Source organism: Lacerta agilis, chromosome 3 (genome assembly GCF_009819535.1).
Source record: "Lacerta agilis isolate rLacAgi1 chromosome 3, rLacAgi1.pri, whole genome shotgun sequence".
NCBI classification, from domain to species: Eukaryota; Metazoa; Chordata; class Lepidosauria; order Squamata; family Lacertidae; genus Lacerta; species Lacerta agilis.
The window spans coordinates 85,368,920-85,387,982 of record NC_046314.1 but is presented as its reverse complement, the minus strand read 5'-3'; the positions used below and the strand labels follow the sequence as shown (position 1 = coordinate 85,387,982).

Below are 19,063 nucleotides of genomic sequence, written 5' to 3'. Positions count from 1 at the left end.
AAATTGACACAGTCCTGCTCTGCCGGGCCAATGGGAGCCTCGGATGCGTGTTCTGTTTGTTACAAGTTTCACACAGCTCGGAGGCTGTGGAAGAGAAAAAGGAGCCGGGCCGGGTGCGCGAGGGAGGAAGAGCGCGTGTGCCCAGGAGGAGCGATGCTGCCCAGGAACTGCCGGCGACGGGGAAGTGAGTGAGCGGCATGGCACGTTAGAGCCGCTGCCATGAGCGGAGCCCCGGGCCTCTGCTGGGAGAGCTCGCTCATCTCTTCCTAAGTTCTTGCTGCGCGGCGGGCTCCCCTTTTGCCTCTCTTGCTGAGCAGAAGCCCCGCTATAGCTGCTCCTTACCTTGGCTGCCTCTGCAAATGAAAGGATTTGCTGTGTAATATCTATACGTGTTGGAAGAAAAGGAAGGGGAGGGGGGGACACACCAAAGACTCTGCGTGGCAGTATTTTTCATCAACAAAACCCAGACCCATCCGGGCTGTTGTCTGGAAGGAAAGGGGCGCAAGATCGAATTTCTCTCTGCAGATCCTGCCCTCTCCAAGCTACGAGTTGGAGTTGTACCTGAAGTTGCTGAATGCAAGCTATTCTGAGTTCCTCCAAGCGTGGCGACGGCGGCGGCGGCTAGATGTGCGTGGGTGCTTAACTCTTTCCCGGCTCTCTGGATTTGTACCATGCTCAAGATCCTCACGAAGAAGCTCAGGAATCAGAGTTTGAATGAGATCCAGCCCTTCCAGTTAAAGGTAATAAAAAAGGGAGCGCGGAGTTGGTTGTATATTCCAAAGCACGTCTCGTTTATTTTTTATTTTTGCGGGGAGCTGCACTGATTGCCAGAAACTCTATATATACCCCGTTCTTGTTAGCATGGCCAGGGCTCGTTTTCTCCCTTTTTTTTGCATCCTGCTCGTGGCAGGAGTTAACCGTAAGGGCTGCGTATGCACTTGAATAAGGCCTGTTCCTTTCGAGGGCCAGGTTGTCTTTGTCCACACAGCAAGCAGCTCAAGGGATGGAGGAGGCCTTGCACTTCCTTGGACAGCCTCGAGCCTCAAAAAGTGCACTCTGTGGATGCAAGGGATAGCAAAGTGCATATTTTATGTGTTGTGGTTTATATTTGAAGGGAGACATTTTCCGATGTTGAGAATGGCTCCTGCAAAGAGGGGGCTGTGCCACTCTGAAAATAAATAAATAAAACATTTGGGCAACATTTAGAAGTTGGTGAAGTGCTTTGCTAGGTGCAGGTTTTCGACTGCACTTGTCTGTGGATATTTCCAACTTACTTGAGAGTAATCCTATCTCTCCCAAAGGCTAGGGACTCCAGACACATCTGCACCATATGCTTATAGAACATTGCATGCACATTTATTTAAAAGCTTCTCCCAAAGATTCCTGGAAAGTGTAGTTTAAATTTCACAGAGCCACAACTCCCAGCACCCTTAACAAATGTCAGTTCCCAGGAATCTTTGGAGGAGACCGTGTGCTTCAAATGTGGCCTCCCTCCTGTCTGCAGGGCCAGACTTCTTTTCCTGCCCACCCCCAATATAACATTTGTTTAGGGCCCAGTGAGCTGTGGGTGCTCTAGATAACCCTCAGCCAGCATAGGTGTGCTGAGAGATGTTGTCCAAAGCATTTGGAGGGCACCATGTTGGAGAAGCCTGCCGTAGACAAAGCTCTTCCAGACTCCACCGTGAACTTGGCCGTGCTATCTGAAGTCAAAGGGTTTCTAGGCATCTCTAGGAGAGCAGTGTCTGGGTGGGAGCTAGCTGGGGGTGGAATTATGACTGCCTATTCTGAGCAGTGTTGAGGTCCGCCCTTATACCTTGCATGTGTGGGTCTAGAGTGGGTTTCTAGACCCACCCAGTGTCTATCAAGTTTTTGTGCCGAGCTTTGGTTTTAAGCAGCTGTCCTGAAGGAATTAGCACAAGTTCTTGTAAAGCTGCCACTGCTTCTTCTCAAAAGAACACAGTTGGAGAGGAAAAGGCGTTGGAGACTTGCACAAGCTGGAGAACAGAAAAAGTTCAGCATTTGTTCAAACTTGATTTCTCTCCCCTCTTCCCTCCCCCTCCAGATAAATGACTTGGAAGGGGGAATATATGCAGTAGGCCTCTGGTTCTTAGTATAGCTTCTAGCTAATAGCACTGAATCGGGCTTGGAGTGTTGAAACAAACTTCTGAACATAGGCAAGTAGAAATTTGTAACTTTTGCTTTTTTAAAAAAGCAGATGGAAATAATGATGCTACCCACTTCATAAAGGGACACAGTAAAGTATACACTTCTGAGAACAAAATGGTGCCTAATGTTCAAATGTCTCTTCATATCCAGTGGTGGTGGGCTAGCTTGCATATTAATATGCTTGCAGTTTTAGTTCACTTGGATAAAGGATTGCAGTCCTGGATTCAGTAAATACAATTTGGAAAAAAATATATGTTATGGGACAGAATGTATAATCTCTATTGGGTCTGTTTCATGGAGGTGTGCCCCAAAGTAACTACAGTTGTACACCAAAGTCAGTTTATAGGGTTCTCTGTCTCACCTGAGCATCACACCACGAAGCAGAGCCTAGGCCATGATGTTGCAGGCTTTGTTGCTAGTAGCTGCAAAAATGAACAGTTTGCAATCGTCAAAATGGCCAGAGGAGTAGATAGATTGGTGCTCCTTCACAACCAACTGTAGAAAAACTGAACTTTTGACAACGTGAGATTTTAAAATAAGGACAGGGCCCTTGAATCAACTGGTATATTTGCATGGGGGTGTACACCTCCGGGTATAGGGTGGTGTATAAGTTGAAATAATAATAATAATAATAATAATAATAAATATCTGATTACTATGCAAGAGGATAGACTATTTGATGCCTGTTACATGCTTTTGGTTGTCCAACCTCAATCTGGTCTTGGATATCTCCAAGATATAACCTGCAAAAAAGTAATAGATATGAGGAACATGTCTTTACTAACTTCCTATAAACCAATAGCTGGAAAGAAAAGTGTGCCTCTGAGGAATAATCTCATGTAATCTGAAACCTTGAGGGCGGCTAGACTGAAACCATCCTTCTCTCCTAACACCTGGGAATACATGCTTGTATTCGCATAGGGGAAAGAAAAATATAATAAGCATGAGCCATTAGAAAGTGTGCATGTTTCAAAATCTCTCTTTAGAAATTCATGTTTATATACTTTGCCAAAACCTCATCCTGGAGCAGTTAATTCCATAGGTTAGTTTTCCCACATTCATGTTTTGAAGTAATGTTCATCTTTGTATATTTGTTATTTCTCTGCCCTAATAGACAACTGCTTAAACAGAAAGCATGGGTGACTGTGTGATCCCCAAAAGTGCAAAATGAGCTTGGAAGTGTGGTCCAAATCTCCACTTGGCCATAAACTTTCTGGTGGTGTTAGGAAAGCCACTCCATTTCAGTCAGAATGGTTGTTAGAATCATCTAGGTTACCTTTCTCCAACTTGGTATGCTCCAGATGTTTTGGACTACAATTTCTATTGGCCCTAGGAGCTGTAGTCTAAAAACATCAGGATACAGCCCTCTTCCAAGAGTTGTAAAGAGGGCAATGAGAGCATTTGAGGCGGGAAATATGTATAAATGTCACTGTTCTTACTGCTTTTCCACTTTCCATCACAGTGGAGAGCCTTCTGTGTCTCTGGTGGCTCCCTGCATGTTTTAGCATCCCAATTTTCCATGGATACAGAACACTCTCCATCTCAGACACTTGTGTTCACAAGTTGGAAGGTGACGAAGTTGGTGGTGGAAGGGGTGGAGCTAGCACTCATCAAGTCCTCACATAATCCCATTGCTCTCCTTGCAACTCCTTAAGAGGGCTTAGGTTTTATTAAAGATAGCACCCCTATTAATCTGTGCCTCCATTCCTGCGAGGTCATTCTGCAGCCATGTTATCCTTGTGTGAACTTAAGTGGCATAATTGGATCTCTATGCTATCTTAAGGTGTGGATGTTTGATTCCTTGATCCTAGGGCTCTGGTTTATCACAGTGTAAAGGGAGTTTTCCTGAAAAGAGGTGGAGGGAGAGTTGCCAGGTGTGATGGCCTGGGAGTCAGACTCTGATGCTGAACCTGAGGGATCCCAGCCTGCACAGGATTCCCCGCCTCCAGAACCAGCTGAGCCGGGGCCAGGGCTTGAGCCTGAAGGATCCCCACCTGTGCTGGATCCCCAGGTGCAGGCATCAGCAGAGTCTGCTCTGGCTCCTGATGGGAGGGAGGACCCATTGCCTGCAGGTGCTCCACTCCCAGCCTCTTCAGAGGAAGCTGAGGCATCCCCTGGGTCCAGTAACCCACCAGCCTCTCCTGAGCTACAGAGGCTCAGGGCAGAGAGGCGAAGGGAGTTAAGTGTCTGCAGGAGGAGTGCTCGCCTCCAGGCCCGGAGGAGAGGCGAGTCTCCAGAGGATCGGGGCGGCCCTAAGCATAGGGCCAGATAAAAGCCAGCCAGACCCAGCCCAAGTTGCGTGAGCAACATAGTTGCAAGCGTGTGCTCAACCTGCAACCTTGTGCCTGAACCTGCCTTGGACCTTGACCTGCTCCCTGCCTCGCTCCCCGCCGGACTGACCTCCTTTGGACCCCTAGACCCAGGACTGGACTTGGACCTCGCTTCATGGACAAACCCCTGGGGCCAGCACAGTTTGCTCACGCCACACCCGCACTCCCCCTTCGCTGGGGTGCGTTCGGGAGGAACTAATAGCCATGGCTGACCAGGCGGCTGCGCTGGTGGCATTGGCCCAGGAGAACCAGGCCTTGACCCACACCGTGCAGCAGCTAAGCAATGTGGTTACGGCGCTTCAGCAGCGTTTGGATGCCTTACCGGCTCCTGGGGCCGCCGCCCCAGCTCCTGGCAAGTACCCCGTGGCCCTGCCAGAGAAATTTGATGGGTCCCCAGCCAGCTTTCCCATGTTTCTCGCCCAGGCCAAGCTGTATATTCAGGGGCGAGCTCGGGATTTCCCCGACGACCGCACCAAGGTGCACTTCCTGATCAGCTTGCTGAAGGACCAGGCGGCCAAGTGGGCGTTGCCGCTGCTCCGGCAAGACTCCCCCTTGCTGACAGACTATACGGGGTTTTGCAATCTTCTGGAAACCACGTTTGCCAACCCTCAGAAGGGGAGTCAAGCCAATCGGGCAATTCGGCGGTTGAAACAGGGCAAGTCCACAGTGGCCATCTACGCCACAGAATTTCGGCTGCTGGCGCAGGACTTGACCTGGAACGACTCTGCACTGCGGGACCAGTATCTCGAGGGACTTTCAGACGAGGTACTGGATCAGCTGGCCACGTTGGATCGCCCTGCCACACTGGATGCCCTCATCCAACGGAGTCTGCAGATAGATGATCGGTTGGAGGACCGTCGCCAGGCCCGGGGCCGCCGGCACTCCGGGCTCCCAGCGCCGGTGCTTCCCTGCAGTTCCGTGGCCAGAGCTGAGTCATTGGAGGAGCCGATGCAGCTCGGGGCAGCGCGGCCTCGCCTCTCCCCCTCGGAAAAGACTCGGCGTCGGGAGGGGAACCTGTGTCTCTACTGCGGTGGGAGTGGACACTACGCCCGAACCTGCCCTGAGAAACGCCAGCCGCAGGTGAAACGGCCAACCCCAGTAGCCGATGGCCCAGGCTACCTGGGGCCCCAAGCATCGCATGATGGGCCCTCACCAGTGGAATTGCAACACCTCATGATACCGGTGCGTCTATACCCCCCCGGTGGGCCCTGGATTCTCACCCACGCTCTGGTGGATTCGGGGGCAACCCGCTCCTATATGGACTCTGCCTTCGCCACTCAGCATCAGGTGCCGCTTCAGAACAAGCCGGAACCAGTACAGGTGGAGGCAATTGACGGACGGCTCCTACGCTCGGGCGCGGTTACTCGGGAGACCCAGCCCTTGGTCCTGTGCTACCAGCAGCACCGGGAGGTGCGAACCCTGGACATTGCCACCATGCCCCGGTTTCCCCTGGTGCTTGGGATGGACTGGCTGGAGTCGCACAATGTTCAGATCGACTGGGTCAATCGGACTGTACGCTTCCCAGACCCGGGTTCCCATGCTCAGTCCGAGTTAGTAGCAGCTGCCCCCATGGGGCAGGCTGTGTCAACGCTCCCTGCCGTGTACCAGGACTATTTAGACGTGTTCGAGGAACAGGGAGCAGACCAGCTGCCACCTCATCGGTCCTTCGACTGCGGCATAGACCTCCAGCCTGGGGCGCCCCTGCCTGTAAGCCGCCTATATTCTCTTTCGGAGCCAGAGCGTGAAGCCTTGCAGGACTTCCTTCGCAAGAACCTGGAACGCGGGTTCATTAGGCCCTCTACCTCACCCACTGCCGCTCCTGTACTCTTCGTTAAGAAGAAGTGTGGGGAGCTTCGCCTCTGCCATGACTACCGGGCCCTGAACAAGATCACCATCCCAGACCGGTACCCCTTGCCCCTTATTGCAGAATTGCTGGAGCGGGTGCAGGGGGCGCAGATGTTCACCAAACTGGACCTCCGAGGGGCCTACAACTTGATTCGGATCCGTGCCGGGGACGAGTGGAAGACGGCATTCGGGACCCGGTATGGGCAGTTTGAATACCTGGTTATGCCGTTCGGATTATGCAACGCACCCGCCGTGTTTCAACGGTACATCAACCACGTGTTCCAGGACTTGCTAGACAAATACGTGGTGGTGTACCTAGATGATATTCGGATTTATTCCCGTGACCCAGCCCGTCACGAGAGTCATGTTCGGTCCGTGTTGCAGCGCTTGCGGGAGCACCGCCTGTATGCCAAGCTCAGCAAGTGCGAGTTCCACCAGCGGTCAGTGGACTTCCTTGGACACCGACTCTCCCCTGACGGGGTGCAGATGGACCCTGGGAAGGTGGCTGCGGTTCGAGAGTGGGCAGCGCCCCGGAACCGCAAGGACTTACAGCGGTTCCTAGGGTTCGCCAACTATTACCGGACCTTCATTGCAGATTATGCTCATCGCACCACCCCATTAACCCGACTGCTGCGCCCCAAGACACCCTTCTCCTGGGATGAGGAGGCTGAAGTGGCATTTCAGGGGTTGAAAGCCTGTTTCCAGAGGGCGCCGATTTTACAGCATCCTGATCCCTCTCGTCCCTTCGTGGTGGAGACTGATGCCTCCAGTACGGCTCTCGGTGCCATCCTGTCTCAGCAACACGGACCCGATGCGCCGCTGTTACCCTGCGCCTACTACTCCCGGCAGCTCCTTCCGGCGGAGCGTAACTATACCGTGTGGGAGCGGGAACTACTGGCCATCAAGGTGGCCTTTGAGGTCTGGCGCCATCATCTTGAGGGGGCACGACACCCGGTGGAAGTGAGAACGGACCACCGGAATCTGGAGTACCTCCAGACCACCCGCAAGTTGAACCAAAGGCAGATCCGGTGGGCGCTGTTTTTCTCCCGGTTCCAGTTCCGGATCCGCTACATCCCTAGCTCCCAAAACCGGAAAGCGGATGCCCTGTCCCGGAAACCCGAGGACGTCGCAGACACTGTACAGCAGGCAGTACCGACGACTATCTTACCACCAGCCACATTCCTGGCCACTCAGGAGGCCAAGCCACTGCAGGCTCGGGTGCGAGAACAGCAACGGGTCGACGCTTGGGCTCAGGAACGGCTCCGGGAACTGTCTGACGGGTCATGCCCTCGATATCCAGGGCTGGCCCTGCACCAGGGCCTACTGCTGCACCAGGGTCGTCTATACATCCCACCAGGACCATTGCGGGCTGAGGTTCTCCAGATGTCCCACGATGCCCCAGCAGCAGGGCACTTTGGGCGGTACCGGACCACTCATCTGGTAAGCCGGGAGTTCTGGTGGCCCCGCCTGAAGGCTGATGTGGCACGCTATGTTGCTGGTTGCGATGTCTGCCGGCGGGCCAAGGGTCCTACTGGGCGACCCCCCGGTCTGCTCCAGCCATTACCAGTCCCACCACGTCCCTGGCACACGGTCTCACTGGACTTTGTGGTAGACTTGCCCCCATCTCGTCACTGTACCTGCCTCCTGGTTTTCACGGACCATTTCACTAAGATGGTGCACTGTGCCCCCTGCCCGTCCATACCCACAGCTAAGGAGACGGCTCGACTGTACATGCAGCACATCTTCCGCCTGCATGGCCTTCCCGAGCGTGTGGTTTCTGACCGCGGCGTCCAGTTCACATCCCACTTCTGGCGAGCCCTGCACCAGACCCTTGGGACGGAGGTCTGTCTATCTTCGGCCCACCACCCGCAGACCGATGGCCAGACGGAACGGGCAAATGCGGTGCTGGAGCAGTACCTCCGGTGTTACTGCAGCTTCCAGCAGGATGACTGGGTCGATCACTTGCCATTGGCGGAGTTCGCCTACAACAATGCAGTGAACGCCTCCACCCAGCAGACCCCGTTCCAGGCCTCCTACGGCTACCATCCACGTTTGTTCCCGGATGTGCTGCCAGCTTCCGCGGTCCCCGCAGTGACAGACTGGCTTCAGGAGCTTCAGTCCCAGCAACAATTATTGATGGAGCAACTGCGCCAGGCCAAGGACGCATACAAGGCCCAAGCTGACCGACATCGTCAGGAGGGGCCAGAACTCCATGTTGGCGATCGGGTGTGGCTCTCTACCCGTCACCTGCATCCTTCTCGGCCCTCACGAAAGCTGGATGCACGGTTTGCCGGCCCATTCACCATCACTGCGCAGGTGTCACCGGTGGCGTTTCGCCTCCAGTTACCTCCATCACTCAAGGTTCACCCAGTATTCCATCGGTCCCTACTTAGTCCAGTCGCCCCGCCCGACGAGTTCCACCCAGACAATCCACGACCGCAGCCAGTTTTGGTTGAGGGGGAGCCTGAGTACGAGGTGGAGCGCATTCTCGACTCACGATACCGCAGGGGGAAGCTCCAATACCTCATCGACTGGAAGGGGTATGGGCCTGAGGATCGTTCATGGGAACCAGTGGAAAACGTCCACGCACCTGCCTGCCTCCGTGATTTCCATGCAGCTTACCCCAGCAAGCCTGGTCCGGCCCCTCAGTTGAGGGGGAGGCCTGGGAGGGGGGATGGTGTGATGGCCTGGGAGTCAGACTCTGATGCTGAACCTGAGGGATCCCAGCCTGCACAGGATTCCCCGCCTCCAGAACCAGCTGAGCCGGGGCCAGGGCTTGAGCCTGAAGGATCCCCACCTGTGCTGGATCCCCAGGTGCAGGCATCAGCAGAGTCTGCTCTGGCTCCTGATGGGAGGGAGGACCCATTGCCTGCAGGTGCTCCACTCCCAGCCTCTTCAGAGGAAGCTGAGGCATCCCCTGGGTCCAGTAACCCACCAGCCTCTCCTGAGCTACAGAGGCTCAGGGCAGAGAGGCGAAGGGAGTTAAGTGTCTGCAGGAGGAGTGCTCGCCTCCAGGCCCGGAGGAGAGGCGAGTCTCCAGAGGATCGGGGCGGCCCTAAGCATAGGGCCAGATAAAAGCCAGCCAGACCCAGCCCAAGTTGCGTGAGCAACATAGTTGCAAGCGTGTGCTCAACCTGCAACCTTGTGCCTGAACCTGCCTTGGACCTTGACCTGCTCCCTGCCTCGCTCCCCGCCGGACTGACCTCCTTTGGACCCCTAGACCCAGGACTGGACTTGGACCTCGCTTCATGGACAAACCCCTGGGGCCAGCACACCAGGGTAGTTGCAAACTCTTATCCTTGACATGAATGGGCCAGAAGGCAGCCTGTTTCCTTATCCTTGCAAGAAGGAAGAATGTTCCTCTGCCCTTGTGTCAACTGTTGGGTTGAGGACCAGTGAGCAAACATTATTGAGTTAGTGGGCCTCCTCCTTTTCTAACCTTGCATGGTTCCACCTCTGAGTTCTGAAGCAGGAGTGCTGGGTGCTGCCTGTTGTCTAATTGTACTTGGTGCAGTTCAAGTGCTTGTTTTTCTCAAGATAGGGTGGCGCTGTGGGTTAAACCACAGAGCCTAGAGCTCGCTGATCAGAAGGTCGGTGGTTCGAATTCCTGCGATGGCGTGAGCTCCCGTTGCTCGGTCCCAGCTCCTGCCCACCTAGCAGTTCGAAAGCACGTCACAGTGCAAGTAGATAAATAGGTACCGCTCCAGCAGGAAGGTAAACGGCGTTTCCGTGCACTGCTCTGGTTCACCAGAAGTGGCTTTGTCATGCTGGCCACATGATCCGGAAGCTGTACGCCGGCTCCCTCAGCCAGTAAAACGAGATGAGCACCACAACCCCAGAGTTGGACATGACTGGACCTAATGGTCAGGGGTCCCTTTACCTTTTTATGCAACCGTTGCTAAAAACCACCCTGTGTGAATGCAGAGGTGGGTTGGTTAAATCCACCTAAAACCTAATGGGCACAGGCCACTACCGTATATGGGGAGTGAAAGATTGGCAGCTGCTCTTTAGTCTTACAGATGTTTAGCAATATTTCTCCATGCTATGGATTTAGGCAAGTAACAGCAAATTTACAATTATAAGAGTGAACAAACAAGGAAGAAATCCAATGCCAATCCACAGTTGCCTATGTGACAGAAAAGAACTTCCCATGACGATCTGTTTTCTTGGTCTGTACCCATTAAAAAAAATAAATCTCCTTTATCTTCCCTTACTTTTTCTTCCTTTGTCTGATCTCTCTTCACTTTATTCTCAATTGGCTCTACTGGCCATATGCATGTATGGCAGTCCTTCAGAAAGGGTGTCTTCCACCAATGGCACGGTGACCCAGATAAAACTCACCATGACAGCAGTTGAGAATTACGGTCTATGACCATAAGAGGAGCAGTGCTGGATCAGACCAATGGCCCATCTAGTCCAGCATCCTATTCTCCCTGTGACCAACCAGATCCCTGTAGGAAAATCTGCAAGCAGGACCAGAGCATGAACACTACCTGTCGTGTAGTTTCCAGCAACTGGCATTGTTAGAAGCATTTCTGCCTCTGACGGTGGAGGGAGAGCATAGCCATCATGGCTAGTGGCCATTGATAGCCTTCTCCTCAAATGAATCTGTCCATTCCTCTTTTGAAGCTATCCAAGTTGGTGACCATGACTGCTGCCTGTGGGGAAATAGGTGCATGATCTGTGACTTGAGAAGCAAACATGGTGCCTTCTAGATGTCCTTTGACTACAACACTCATCATTCCTGATCATTGACCATCCTGGTTGGGGCTGATGGGAATCAGAATCCCAGCAACATCCAGAGAGCACCATGTCAGCTACCCCTGGCCTACTCCGTAATTTGGAATAGTTTTGTCAGGGATGATTGGAACACTGGCTTCTGCCCACATACTAATTGGACAAAAGCTTGGAAGGCAGCACTTTCAAGGTTAAACATCTTAGCTTGGAGACTCCCTTGCTGTAAACTGTGACCTTTCTAACCATTTACAGCAGTTTGGCTCCCTGTCTCTCCCAATTCCCAGTCTGCTGAACAATCCTTCCTGTGCAGTTTGTTACTTGGTTCATTTGCAGAGTTGAACAGGATGCTTGGGAGTATTGTTTGGAGGAGCAAGAGTGTTCAGAATTGTCTTTTGGTCGGTTGTGCAGTTGTTGCTTGATCTTTCCGCTGGGCTCTAGGCAGCTTTCTCGCTCAGCTGATGAAAGTCTTGCTCAACAGGATTTGTTTCCATCCTCCCATCTCCCAGAGAGGCTATTTCTCTCACCCTTTTCCTTTTGCTCTTCATCTGTGTTCTAGCTCATTCTCATCCCCCTCCTGTTTAGAAAACGAGTTCCCTTAAGAGGAATACTTCCTCCCTCTTTGCTTCTGTTGGATGAACTTGGGGACTAATTTTAGTATTGCACTACCTGTAAACAGTACTGGAGGCAAGGCCCAGTTCACACACCGTTAACTGTTGAACAGTTGGTGTTAAATGGCAGTGATTATAACTTTTATTTACTCTGTTTGACTGTTTTAACAGTCCATTGTGCTTTGAGCACATTGCCTTTGTTGGGCGATACGTAGAAGCAATGTTGTCTGTGGCTGCATCAAGCATTTAGTGTTCTGTTTTTCAATCTGTAGGAACTTATGTAAAGTAGGGAGTATAGAATAATAGAATCAGAGAATGGTAGAGGTAGAAGGGACCACGAGGGTCATATAGTCCAACCACCTGCAATGCAAGAAACTTTTGCCCAACATGCGGATCAAAAGTCTGCTGTTCCCCACCCGCCAATGCTCCTTCCACACAATCTCAGCATAACTCATGAAAGATCCTACAATGGGTAGCCTTGATTCACAGGTTAGGCCAAGTGCACATGTGCAAGCTTTGTTAGCGAAAAACTAATATGAAGGGGGCAGAGGAACCAGAGACCAAATTGCGAACATGTGCTGGATTATGGACAAAGCTAGAGAGTTCCAGAAAAACATCTACTTCTGCTTCATTGACTATGCAAAAGCATTTGACTGTGTCGACCACAGCAAGTTCTTAAAGAAATGGGAGTGCCGGATCACCTCATTTGTCTCCTGAGAAATCTCTGTGTGGGACAAGAAGCTACAGTTAGAACTGGATATGGAACAACTGATTGGTTCAAAATTGGGAAAGGAGTACGAGAAGGCTGTATATTGTCTCCCTGCTTATTTAACTTATGTGCAGAATTCATCATGCGAAAGGCTGGACTGGATGAATCCCAAGACGGAATTAAGATTGCCGGAAGAAATATCAACAACCTCAGATATGCTGATTACACAACCTTGATGGCAGAAAGTGAGGAGGAATTAAAGAACCTTTTAATGAGGGTGAAAGATGAGAGCGCAAAATATGGTCTGAAGCTCAACATCAAAAAAACTATGGCCACTGGTCCCATCACCTCCAGGCAAATAGAAGGGGAAGAAATGGAGGCAGTGAGAGATTTTACTTTCTTGGGCTCCATGATCACTGCAGATGGTGACAGCAGTCACGAAATTAGAAGACGCCTGCTTCTTGGGAGAAAAGCAATGACAAACCTAGACAGCATCTTAAAAAGCAAAGACATCACCTTGCCGAAAAAGGTCCGTATAGTTAAAGCTATGGTTTTCCCAGTAGTAATGTTTGAAAATGAGAGCTGGACCATAAAGAAGACTGATCGCCGAAGAATTGATGCTTTTGAATTATGGTGCTGGAGGAGACTCTTGAGAGTCCCATGGACTGCAAAAAGATCAAACTTATCCACCCTTAAAGAAATCAACCCTGAGTGCTCACTGGAAGGACAGATCCTAAAGTTGAGGCTCCAGTACTTTGGCCACCTCATGAGAAGAAAAGACTCCCTAGAAAAGACTCTGATGTTGGGAAAGATGGAGGGCACAAGGAGAAGGGGACAACAGAGGATGAGATGGTTGGACAGTGTTCTTGAAGCGACTAGCATGAGTTTGGCCAAACTGTGGGAGGCAGTGGAGGATAGGGGTGCCTGGCGTGCTCTGGTCCATGGGGTCACGAAGAGTCGGACACGACTGAACAACAACAAATATGAAAATAAAAAAACCCTTTATTTGCCCCACCCAATGAATAGAGCCAATATAATTGCCCCAGAGAGTTATCTTAGGGCTATTTTTTATTAATTGGAGGCCTGATCATGAGAAAACAATGATGCTGGCATCTTAAACAAGAACTCCCTTGGACCCATTGCCACCAGCTTAACCTGCTCAATAAATATTTGTGCTCAGCAGGGTTCCCTTGGCAAGAGGCCAGTTCTTCCAACGGTTTTCAGCGACTTCCCAGTGTTCCCTGGGCCCAGTGCCAGATTTACGTATAAGCTAAACAAGTTATAGCTTAGGGCCCCACTCTCTTGGGGGCCCCCCAAAAAATTAAAGGAAAAAAACCCACTGGATGTACATTTCCTAAATAAAAAACAAATAAAACCAACATACAGTTAGAGCTTAATAATTATTTTACTATTAATATACTTCTTAATTGTATTTCAGTTCAACAATTACTTTGATAAAATACATACCGGTATTTTGTTATGTGCAAATGGCTTTAGATACCTATTAGGTCCATAAATTACCATATATTCAACACAAAAAAGCCGCAATTTGTTGTTGACAAAGGAGGGCTGGACATATAAAGGGCCCCATTGCCTTCAGTAGCTTAGGGCCTCATCAAACCTCAATCCGGCCCTGCCTGGGCCACACAATCAGAGATTCACAGCTGTTGTGGACTACAGTTCCCATAATCCCTGATCATTGGCTGTGTTGCCTGGGGCTGATGGGAGTTGTTGTCTGTAACATCTGGAAACATTTAAATTAACTCGGCTTCCCGTTTTTCCCTCTAGGCCAGGGTTCAGCAACCTTTTTCAGCCGTGGGCCAGTCCACCGTCCCTCAGACCATGTGGTGGGCCGGACTATATTTTTTTTTGGGGGGGGGAATGAACGAATTCCTATGCCCCATAAATAACCCAGAGATACATTTTAAATAAAAGCACACATTTTACTCTTGTAAAAACACCAGGCAGGCCCCACAAATAACTCAGGGTTGCATTTTAAATAAAAGGTCACATTCTACTCATGTGAAAACACGCTGATTCCTGGACCGTCCCCGGGCCGGATTGAGAAGGTGATTGGGCCGCATCTGGCCCACGGGCCTTAGGTTGCCTACCCCTGCTCTAGGCTTTCCAGCATGCATTCTTATGGGGAAATGGCACCCCCAAATTGTGATTGGAGGAAACTTGGGAATTTTCCAGCCTTGAGCGCAGACAAGGAGTGAACGAGGCTGCAGCAGCAAAGCCCTCCAGCTACAGTCCAAGTTTCTTCCTTAAATAAACACAGCTGCAGCTTTCTGCTGAGAGAAAGCCAATAGCTCAGGGAATCCTGTGAACAGTAGTAGCATTTCCCTGATCCAGCACATGCGTGCTTCTGGATAGCAGCCTCCATCCTATTTTTTTCCTTTCCCGTTTCTGTGCAAAAGTGTGTACGTCTGCACACTTGATATGTTGGTTTTCTTTGACTAGGCCACATATAAGCAATTGCATGCACACTCTCTACTTTGGGCAATATTTATTTAAAGGTTCTGGGTGCCTTTGTGTAGGAGTAATACTAATTTTTTATCCACCCAATAGACCTGAACACTTGAGGGGGTCTGCAGTGAAGAAGGCGGCCTTTCAGATATTTGGGGACTTTGTCACTTTGGGCTTTAGAAACTAACGTGAGCACCTTGAATTTGGCCCAGAAATGAACGTGCCGCCAATGCAGCAGTTTTTGAACGTAGATTATGTGAGATCTAATGGGATCCGAGTTCTTGAAATAGCATCTCTGTTTGGAAAACCACTGTTCTGTGGGTTCTGGTGTGATCATTCGGCTTAGCTAAGAGCCTATCTATATTACACTATGGCAGTTTTATTTGTTTTATGGCTGTATATGGAACCTTGGGGATTTCATTCTGGTGAAAGTGATGGAATTCTTGGCTATCCCCAGGTCATGCAGTTCCCATGGCTCTCCAGGGAGATGGCATAGATATTATTTAGTTCAAAGAAATGTTAAATCTTGTCCTTCAAATTGCACCCCCCCCCCAAGCTGTTGACATGACATAATAAAAACAATAGCACAAGGGAGGGGGGAAATAGATAAAAGTGACTTGCAAAACTGAAGCAGCAGTGGCAGAAATAGAACAGTCATTTAAGATGCTTGGGTGGGTGAGTGTTTTTTGAAAGTTACTTTATTTTTTATTAATAATCAAAATAAGTCAAAGGTAAAGAGCATAAAGAAATACTGTTAACAGCAGGTTGAAAGCTGCATAAGGATGAGGCAGTATCCTTGATTTAATTTGGTGTTGATTACATGCAGATATCCACTACTACTAGCCCTCGTTCCTTAGAGGAACAATAATCCTATTTCCTTGTCTGACTTTAGATTGAACCACTTCATGTTCCATTGTCATATCCAACCAATAATAGCAAGTTGCCACCTGATTCTTTGTTTTGATTCATTGCAAACTATTTTGATTGCTTAACAAAGTTCCAATAAAAAAGAAAGTCAGATGCTATATAAGTGTGATGTGTGCCTTAAAAACACATAAAAAACTGCTGAAACGGGACAGAATGCATGCGAAAGGGACCAAGGTCAGAATTACACTGATCTGTGCATGCCTGTTTTATATTAAACTATTTCCTAATGTGCTTCTCTCCTAGATCTCCTATCCCCCGAGTGATGAGGAAGACAGTGATGACTCTGAGGGAGAGAACCAGGAACTTGCTCAGATTGACAAAGGTAAACTGGGAAGCACGTAGGGTGCAGGGCTTATCCTTCACTATTGATCTGCAATGCCTGCAGGCTTTGCCAACTCTGTTATATATTGTTATGTAACTTCCACCGTACTGTATACTCCTCCTTCCATTGACCCCCTACTACACAGAACTTTCCCCGAGTTTGGTAGCTGTGAGACTGCAAAATGCACCAAGAACACAAAAAGTTTGGCTTGTTTATTGCCTACATAGATTTCTCAGGGCAGTAACTCTATTTTTATCTTTGTAACAATGGAGGTAGCCTGGGCTGTATGATGGTGGTTGGACCAAGGCCCACCCAGTGAACCCAATAGTCGGGTGGAGCTTCCAGTCCTCCTCCCTCGTTTTGCTGCAGTGCTGCACTGAGCTAAGTTTGGCTTAGCGCAGGGGTAGGCAACCTAAGGCCCGTGGACCGGATGTGGCCCAATTGCCGTCTCAATCCGGCCCGCGGATGGTCCGGGAATCAGTGTGTTTTTACATAAGTAGAATGTGTCCTTTTATTTAAAATGCATCTCTGGGTTATTTGTGGGGCTTGCCTGGTGTTTCTACATGAGTAGAATGTGTGCTTTTATTTAAAATGCATCTCTGAGTTATTTGTGGGGAATTGCCACTCTAGTATACTTTATACTTTTTGTTTAGATTCTTCTGGCTGATGAGCTGCTTCCTTTACTCTTTCATATGTGGAGCTTGAATTTCTGTATAGGGAACAATGTGGTGTTTTGTAAGGTATCATATGGGACGTGGGTGGTGCTGTGGTCTAAACCACTGAGCCCCTTGGGTTTGCTGACCAGAAGGTCGGCAGTTTGAATCACCATGACGGAGTGAGCTCCTGTTGCTCTGTCCTAGCTCCTGCCAACCTAGCAGTTCGAAAGCATACCAGTACAAGTAGATAAATAGGTACCGCTGCAGCGGGAAGTTAAACGGTGTTTCCATCTGCTCTGGTTTCCGTCACGGTGTTCTGTTGCGCCAGAAGCAGTTTAGTCATGCTGGCCACATGACCCGGAAAGCTGTCTGTGAACAAGCGCCAGCTCCCTTGGCCTGAAAGTGAGATGAGGGCCACATCCCCACAGTCGCCTTTGACTGGACTTAACCATCCAGGGGTCCTTTACCTTTACCTTTGTAAGGTATCAAAGGTGTATATTGTCTGTGTCGACAACCCATAGTGCAATGGCTTTGATGCAAATACCTGGCCATGAGATACTGATGGCCCAACCATGTGTTATGAAATATAAGTCACACGTCCTTTGCCACTTTGTAGGGGAAGTACATTGCACAAAGAGTCCTTGTAGCACCCTATGTTGGAAATGCAAGGTAGATGCAAAACATCTGGTACCGCTTGTTGGCGCAGTGTAAAAAATATAAAATGCCAAGTTTCTTCTAACAACAATTCTTACTCTTTACTTTACGCCGTATGCGTTTCTGCCAAGTTGGGGAATGTTGCATTGCTGTTCAAAATGGCATTTGACTGAACCTTTCATTTGCCATTCTTTTCATACCGTTTCCTTTATGGTTGCGGTTGCTTGAAATGTTACGCTATTTTGCAAGTTCAGTTGGTAAAAAGAAGGCAGGATGTAATTTCTAAAATAAAACAAATAGCTAACCATCTTGTGTTCAAGTTTCTACTTGACTTCTTCCCCTACCCAGCCTCTCTCTCCACTTTAGATATGCATGTGGTTTTCAAGAATCAGCCATGCTCTTTAAATGTACTGTGGGAGCTCAAACAATGTATGAGGACCCTACAGGCACCCTGGTTATGGGTAAGGCTAGTGAAGTTCAGGGGCAACAGGAATGTGTCTATTGTATGTATATCTGGTGGCCGGGTGGGTGGGTGGGTGGGTGGAGAGCCTTGGGGAACCTCAATGTTAAATTAAAAATTATATTCAAAAGGGATCCCAAAGGAATAGAAAAAGGTTCGTAATTACAGAATGGTCGAAGCTCAGTATTCAAAAGGCTTGGTGTCTTCACTAACACCTGCAACTCTTGTCTCTTCTCTCACTTCAGCTCACTTTCTTCTTCCTCTGCAAAGCTCTTATCTGAAGGTATAGTGAGCAAGTTGCTGGGTCCTAGAAAACAAGCAGGACCTTTCCTTCTCCACACATGAGCCTTGATTTCAACAGCTGTTGCTTTTGCAGGAGAATCACCAGTGGATTCTTGGCCTCTCTGGCCAAAGTGGGGTGTGTGTGGACATTATCATCATAATCAATATTATTTATTCAATTAATAAATAATCTTTCCCCACCTCCCCTTCCAGGGTCCCTGGTGAAGTAGTCATTTGATGGGAAGGAGGGATATTGGCGTGGTCAGTTTCCCAACATGTGACAGCCATGACCGAGATCTCTTCAGTCACTTTTTTAAAAAATCTACTTCTGCAGAGAGAAGACGGAATTGCACCTTGACCCCCCTGGCAACCAATCAGCTGCAGAACCAAGAAAACCAGTGCTGCAAAGTAAGAGCCCATTTTCCTCCTGGGCTGGACCGCCACAGCTCTGAAGAGGAGCTGGAACGTATTAGCTGCGAATTTGCTGCCGAGAAGCGGAAGTGGTCCCAGATCAACAGGCTCTCCTGCTGCGGTGACAGCTGCAATACCTCCTCCAGCGATGAGGAGGTGAAGAACTTGTGTGGTATGTCGTTCCGGCCGGTGGCAGAAGCAGCGGATGGCTTGCATGCCACCCCTAGCCCAGTGCTTTTCAGTGCCTCCCCTCCCAAGAGACTCCAGCCCTTGGTACGGACCCCAACATCCCGGCCTCTCATCTTCACGAGCGTCGGAGCCAGCTATGAGCAAGCGATGCCTTGTAAGCGGCACCGGCAAGGTTATGGAGACAAAGTCAGCCGGCCCAGCCTTGACCTGGAAAAAATGCAGCAGGTAAGGCCATGTTGCATTGATAGTCGGTGGGTTGATCCACAAAATATTCTACAAATTCATTTAGAATCTGCAG

At 49.8% G+C, this 19,063-nt stretch overlaps 1 protein-coding gene across 2 annotated transcripts in view; it reads left to right on the top strand.

Moving 5' to 3' along the window:
• The first annotated feature begins 395 nt into the window (after positions 1-395).
• LOC117044140 overlaps positions 396-19,063 on the top strand; it is a 74,220-nt gene continuing 55,552 nt past the window's right edge. The window contains exons 1-3 of one of the 2 annotated variants that reach the window (XM_033144604.1): positions 396-740; positions 16,035-16,113; positions 18,500-18,990. In XM_033144604.1, the coding sequence (XP_033000495.1) occupies positions 672-740; positions 16,035-16,113; positions 18,500-18,990 (639 nt within the window). In that variant the 5' untranslated portion in view covers positions 396-671. The remainder of the gene's footprint in view (positions 741-16,034; positions 16,114-18,499; positions 18,991-19,063) is intronic. The other variant, XM_033144603.1, reaches the window with a different exon arrangement.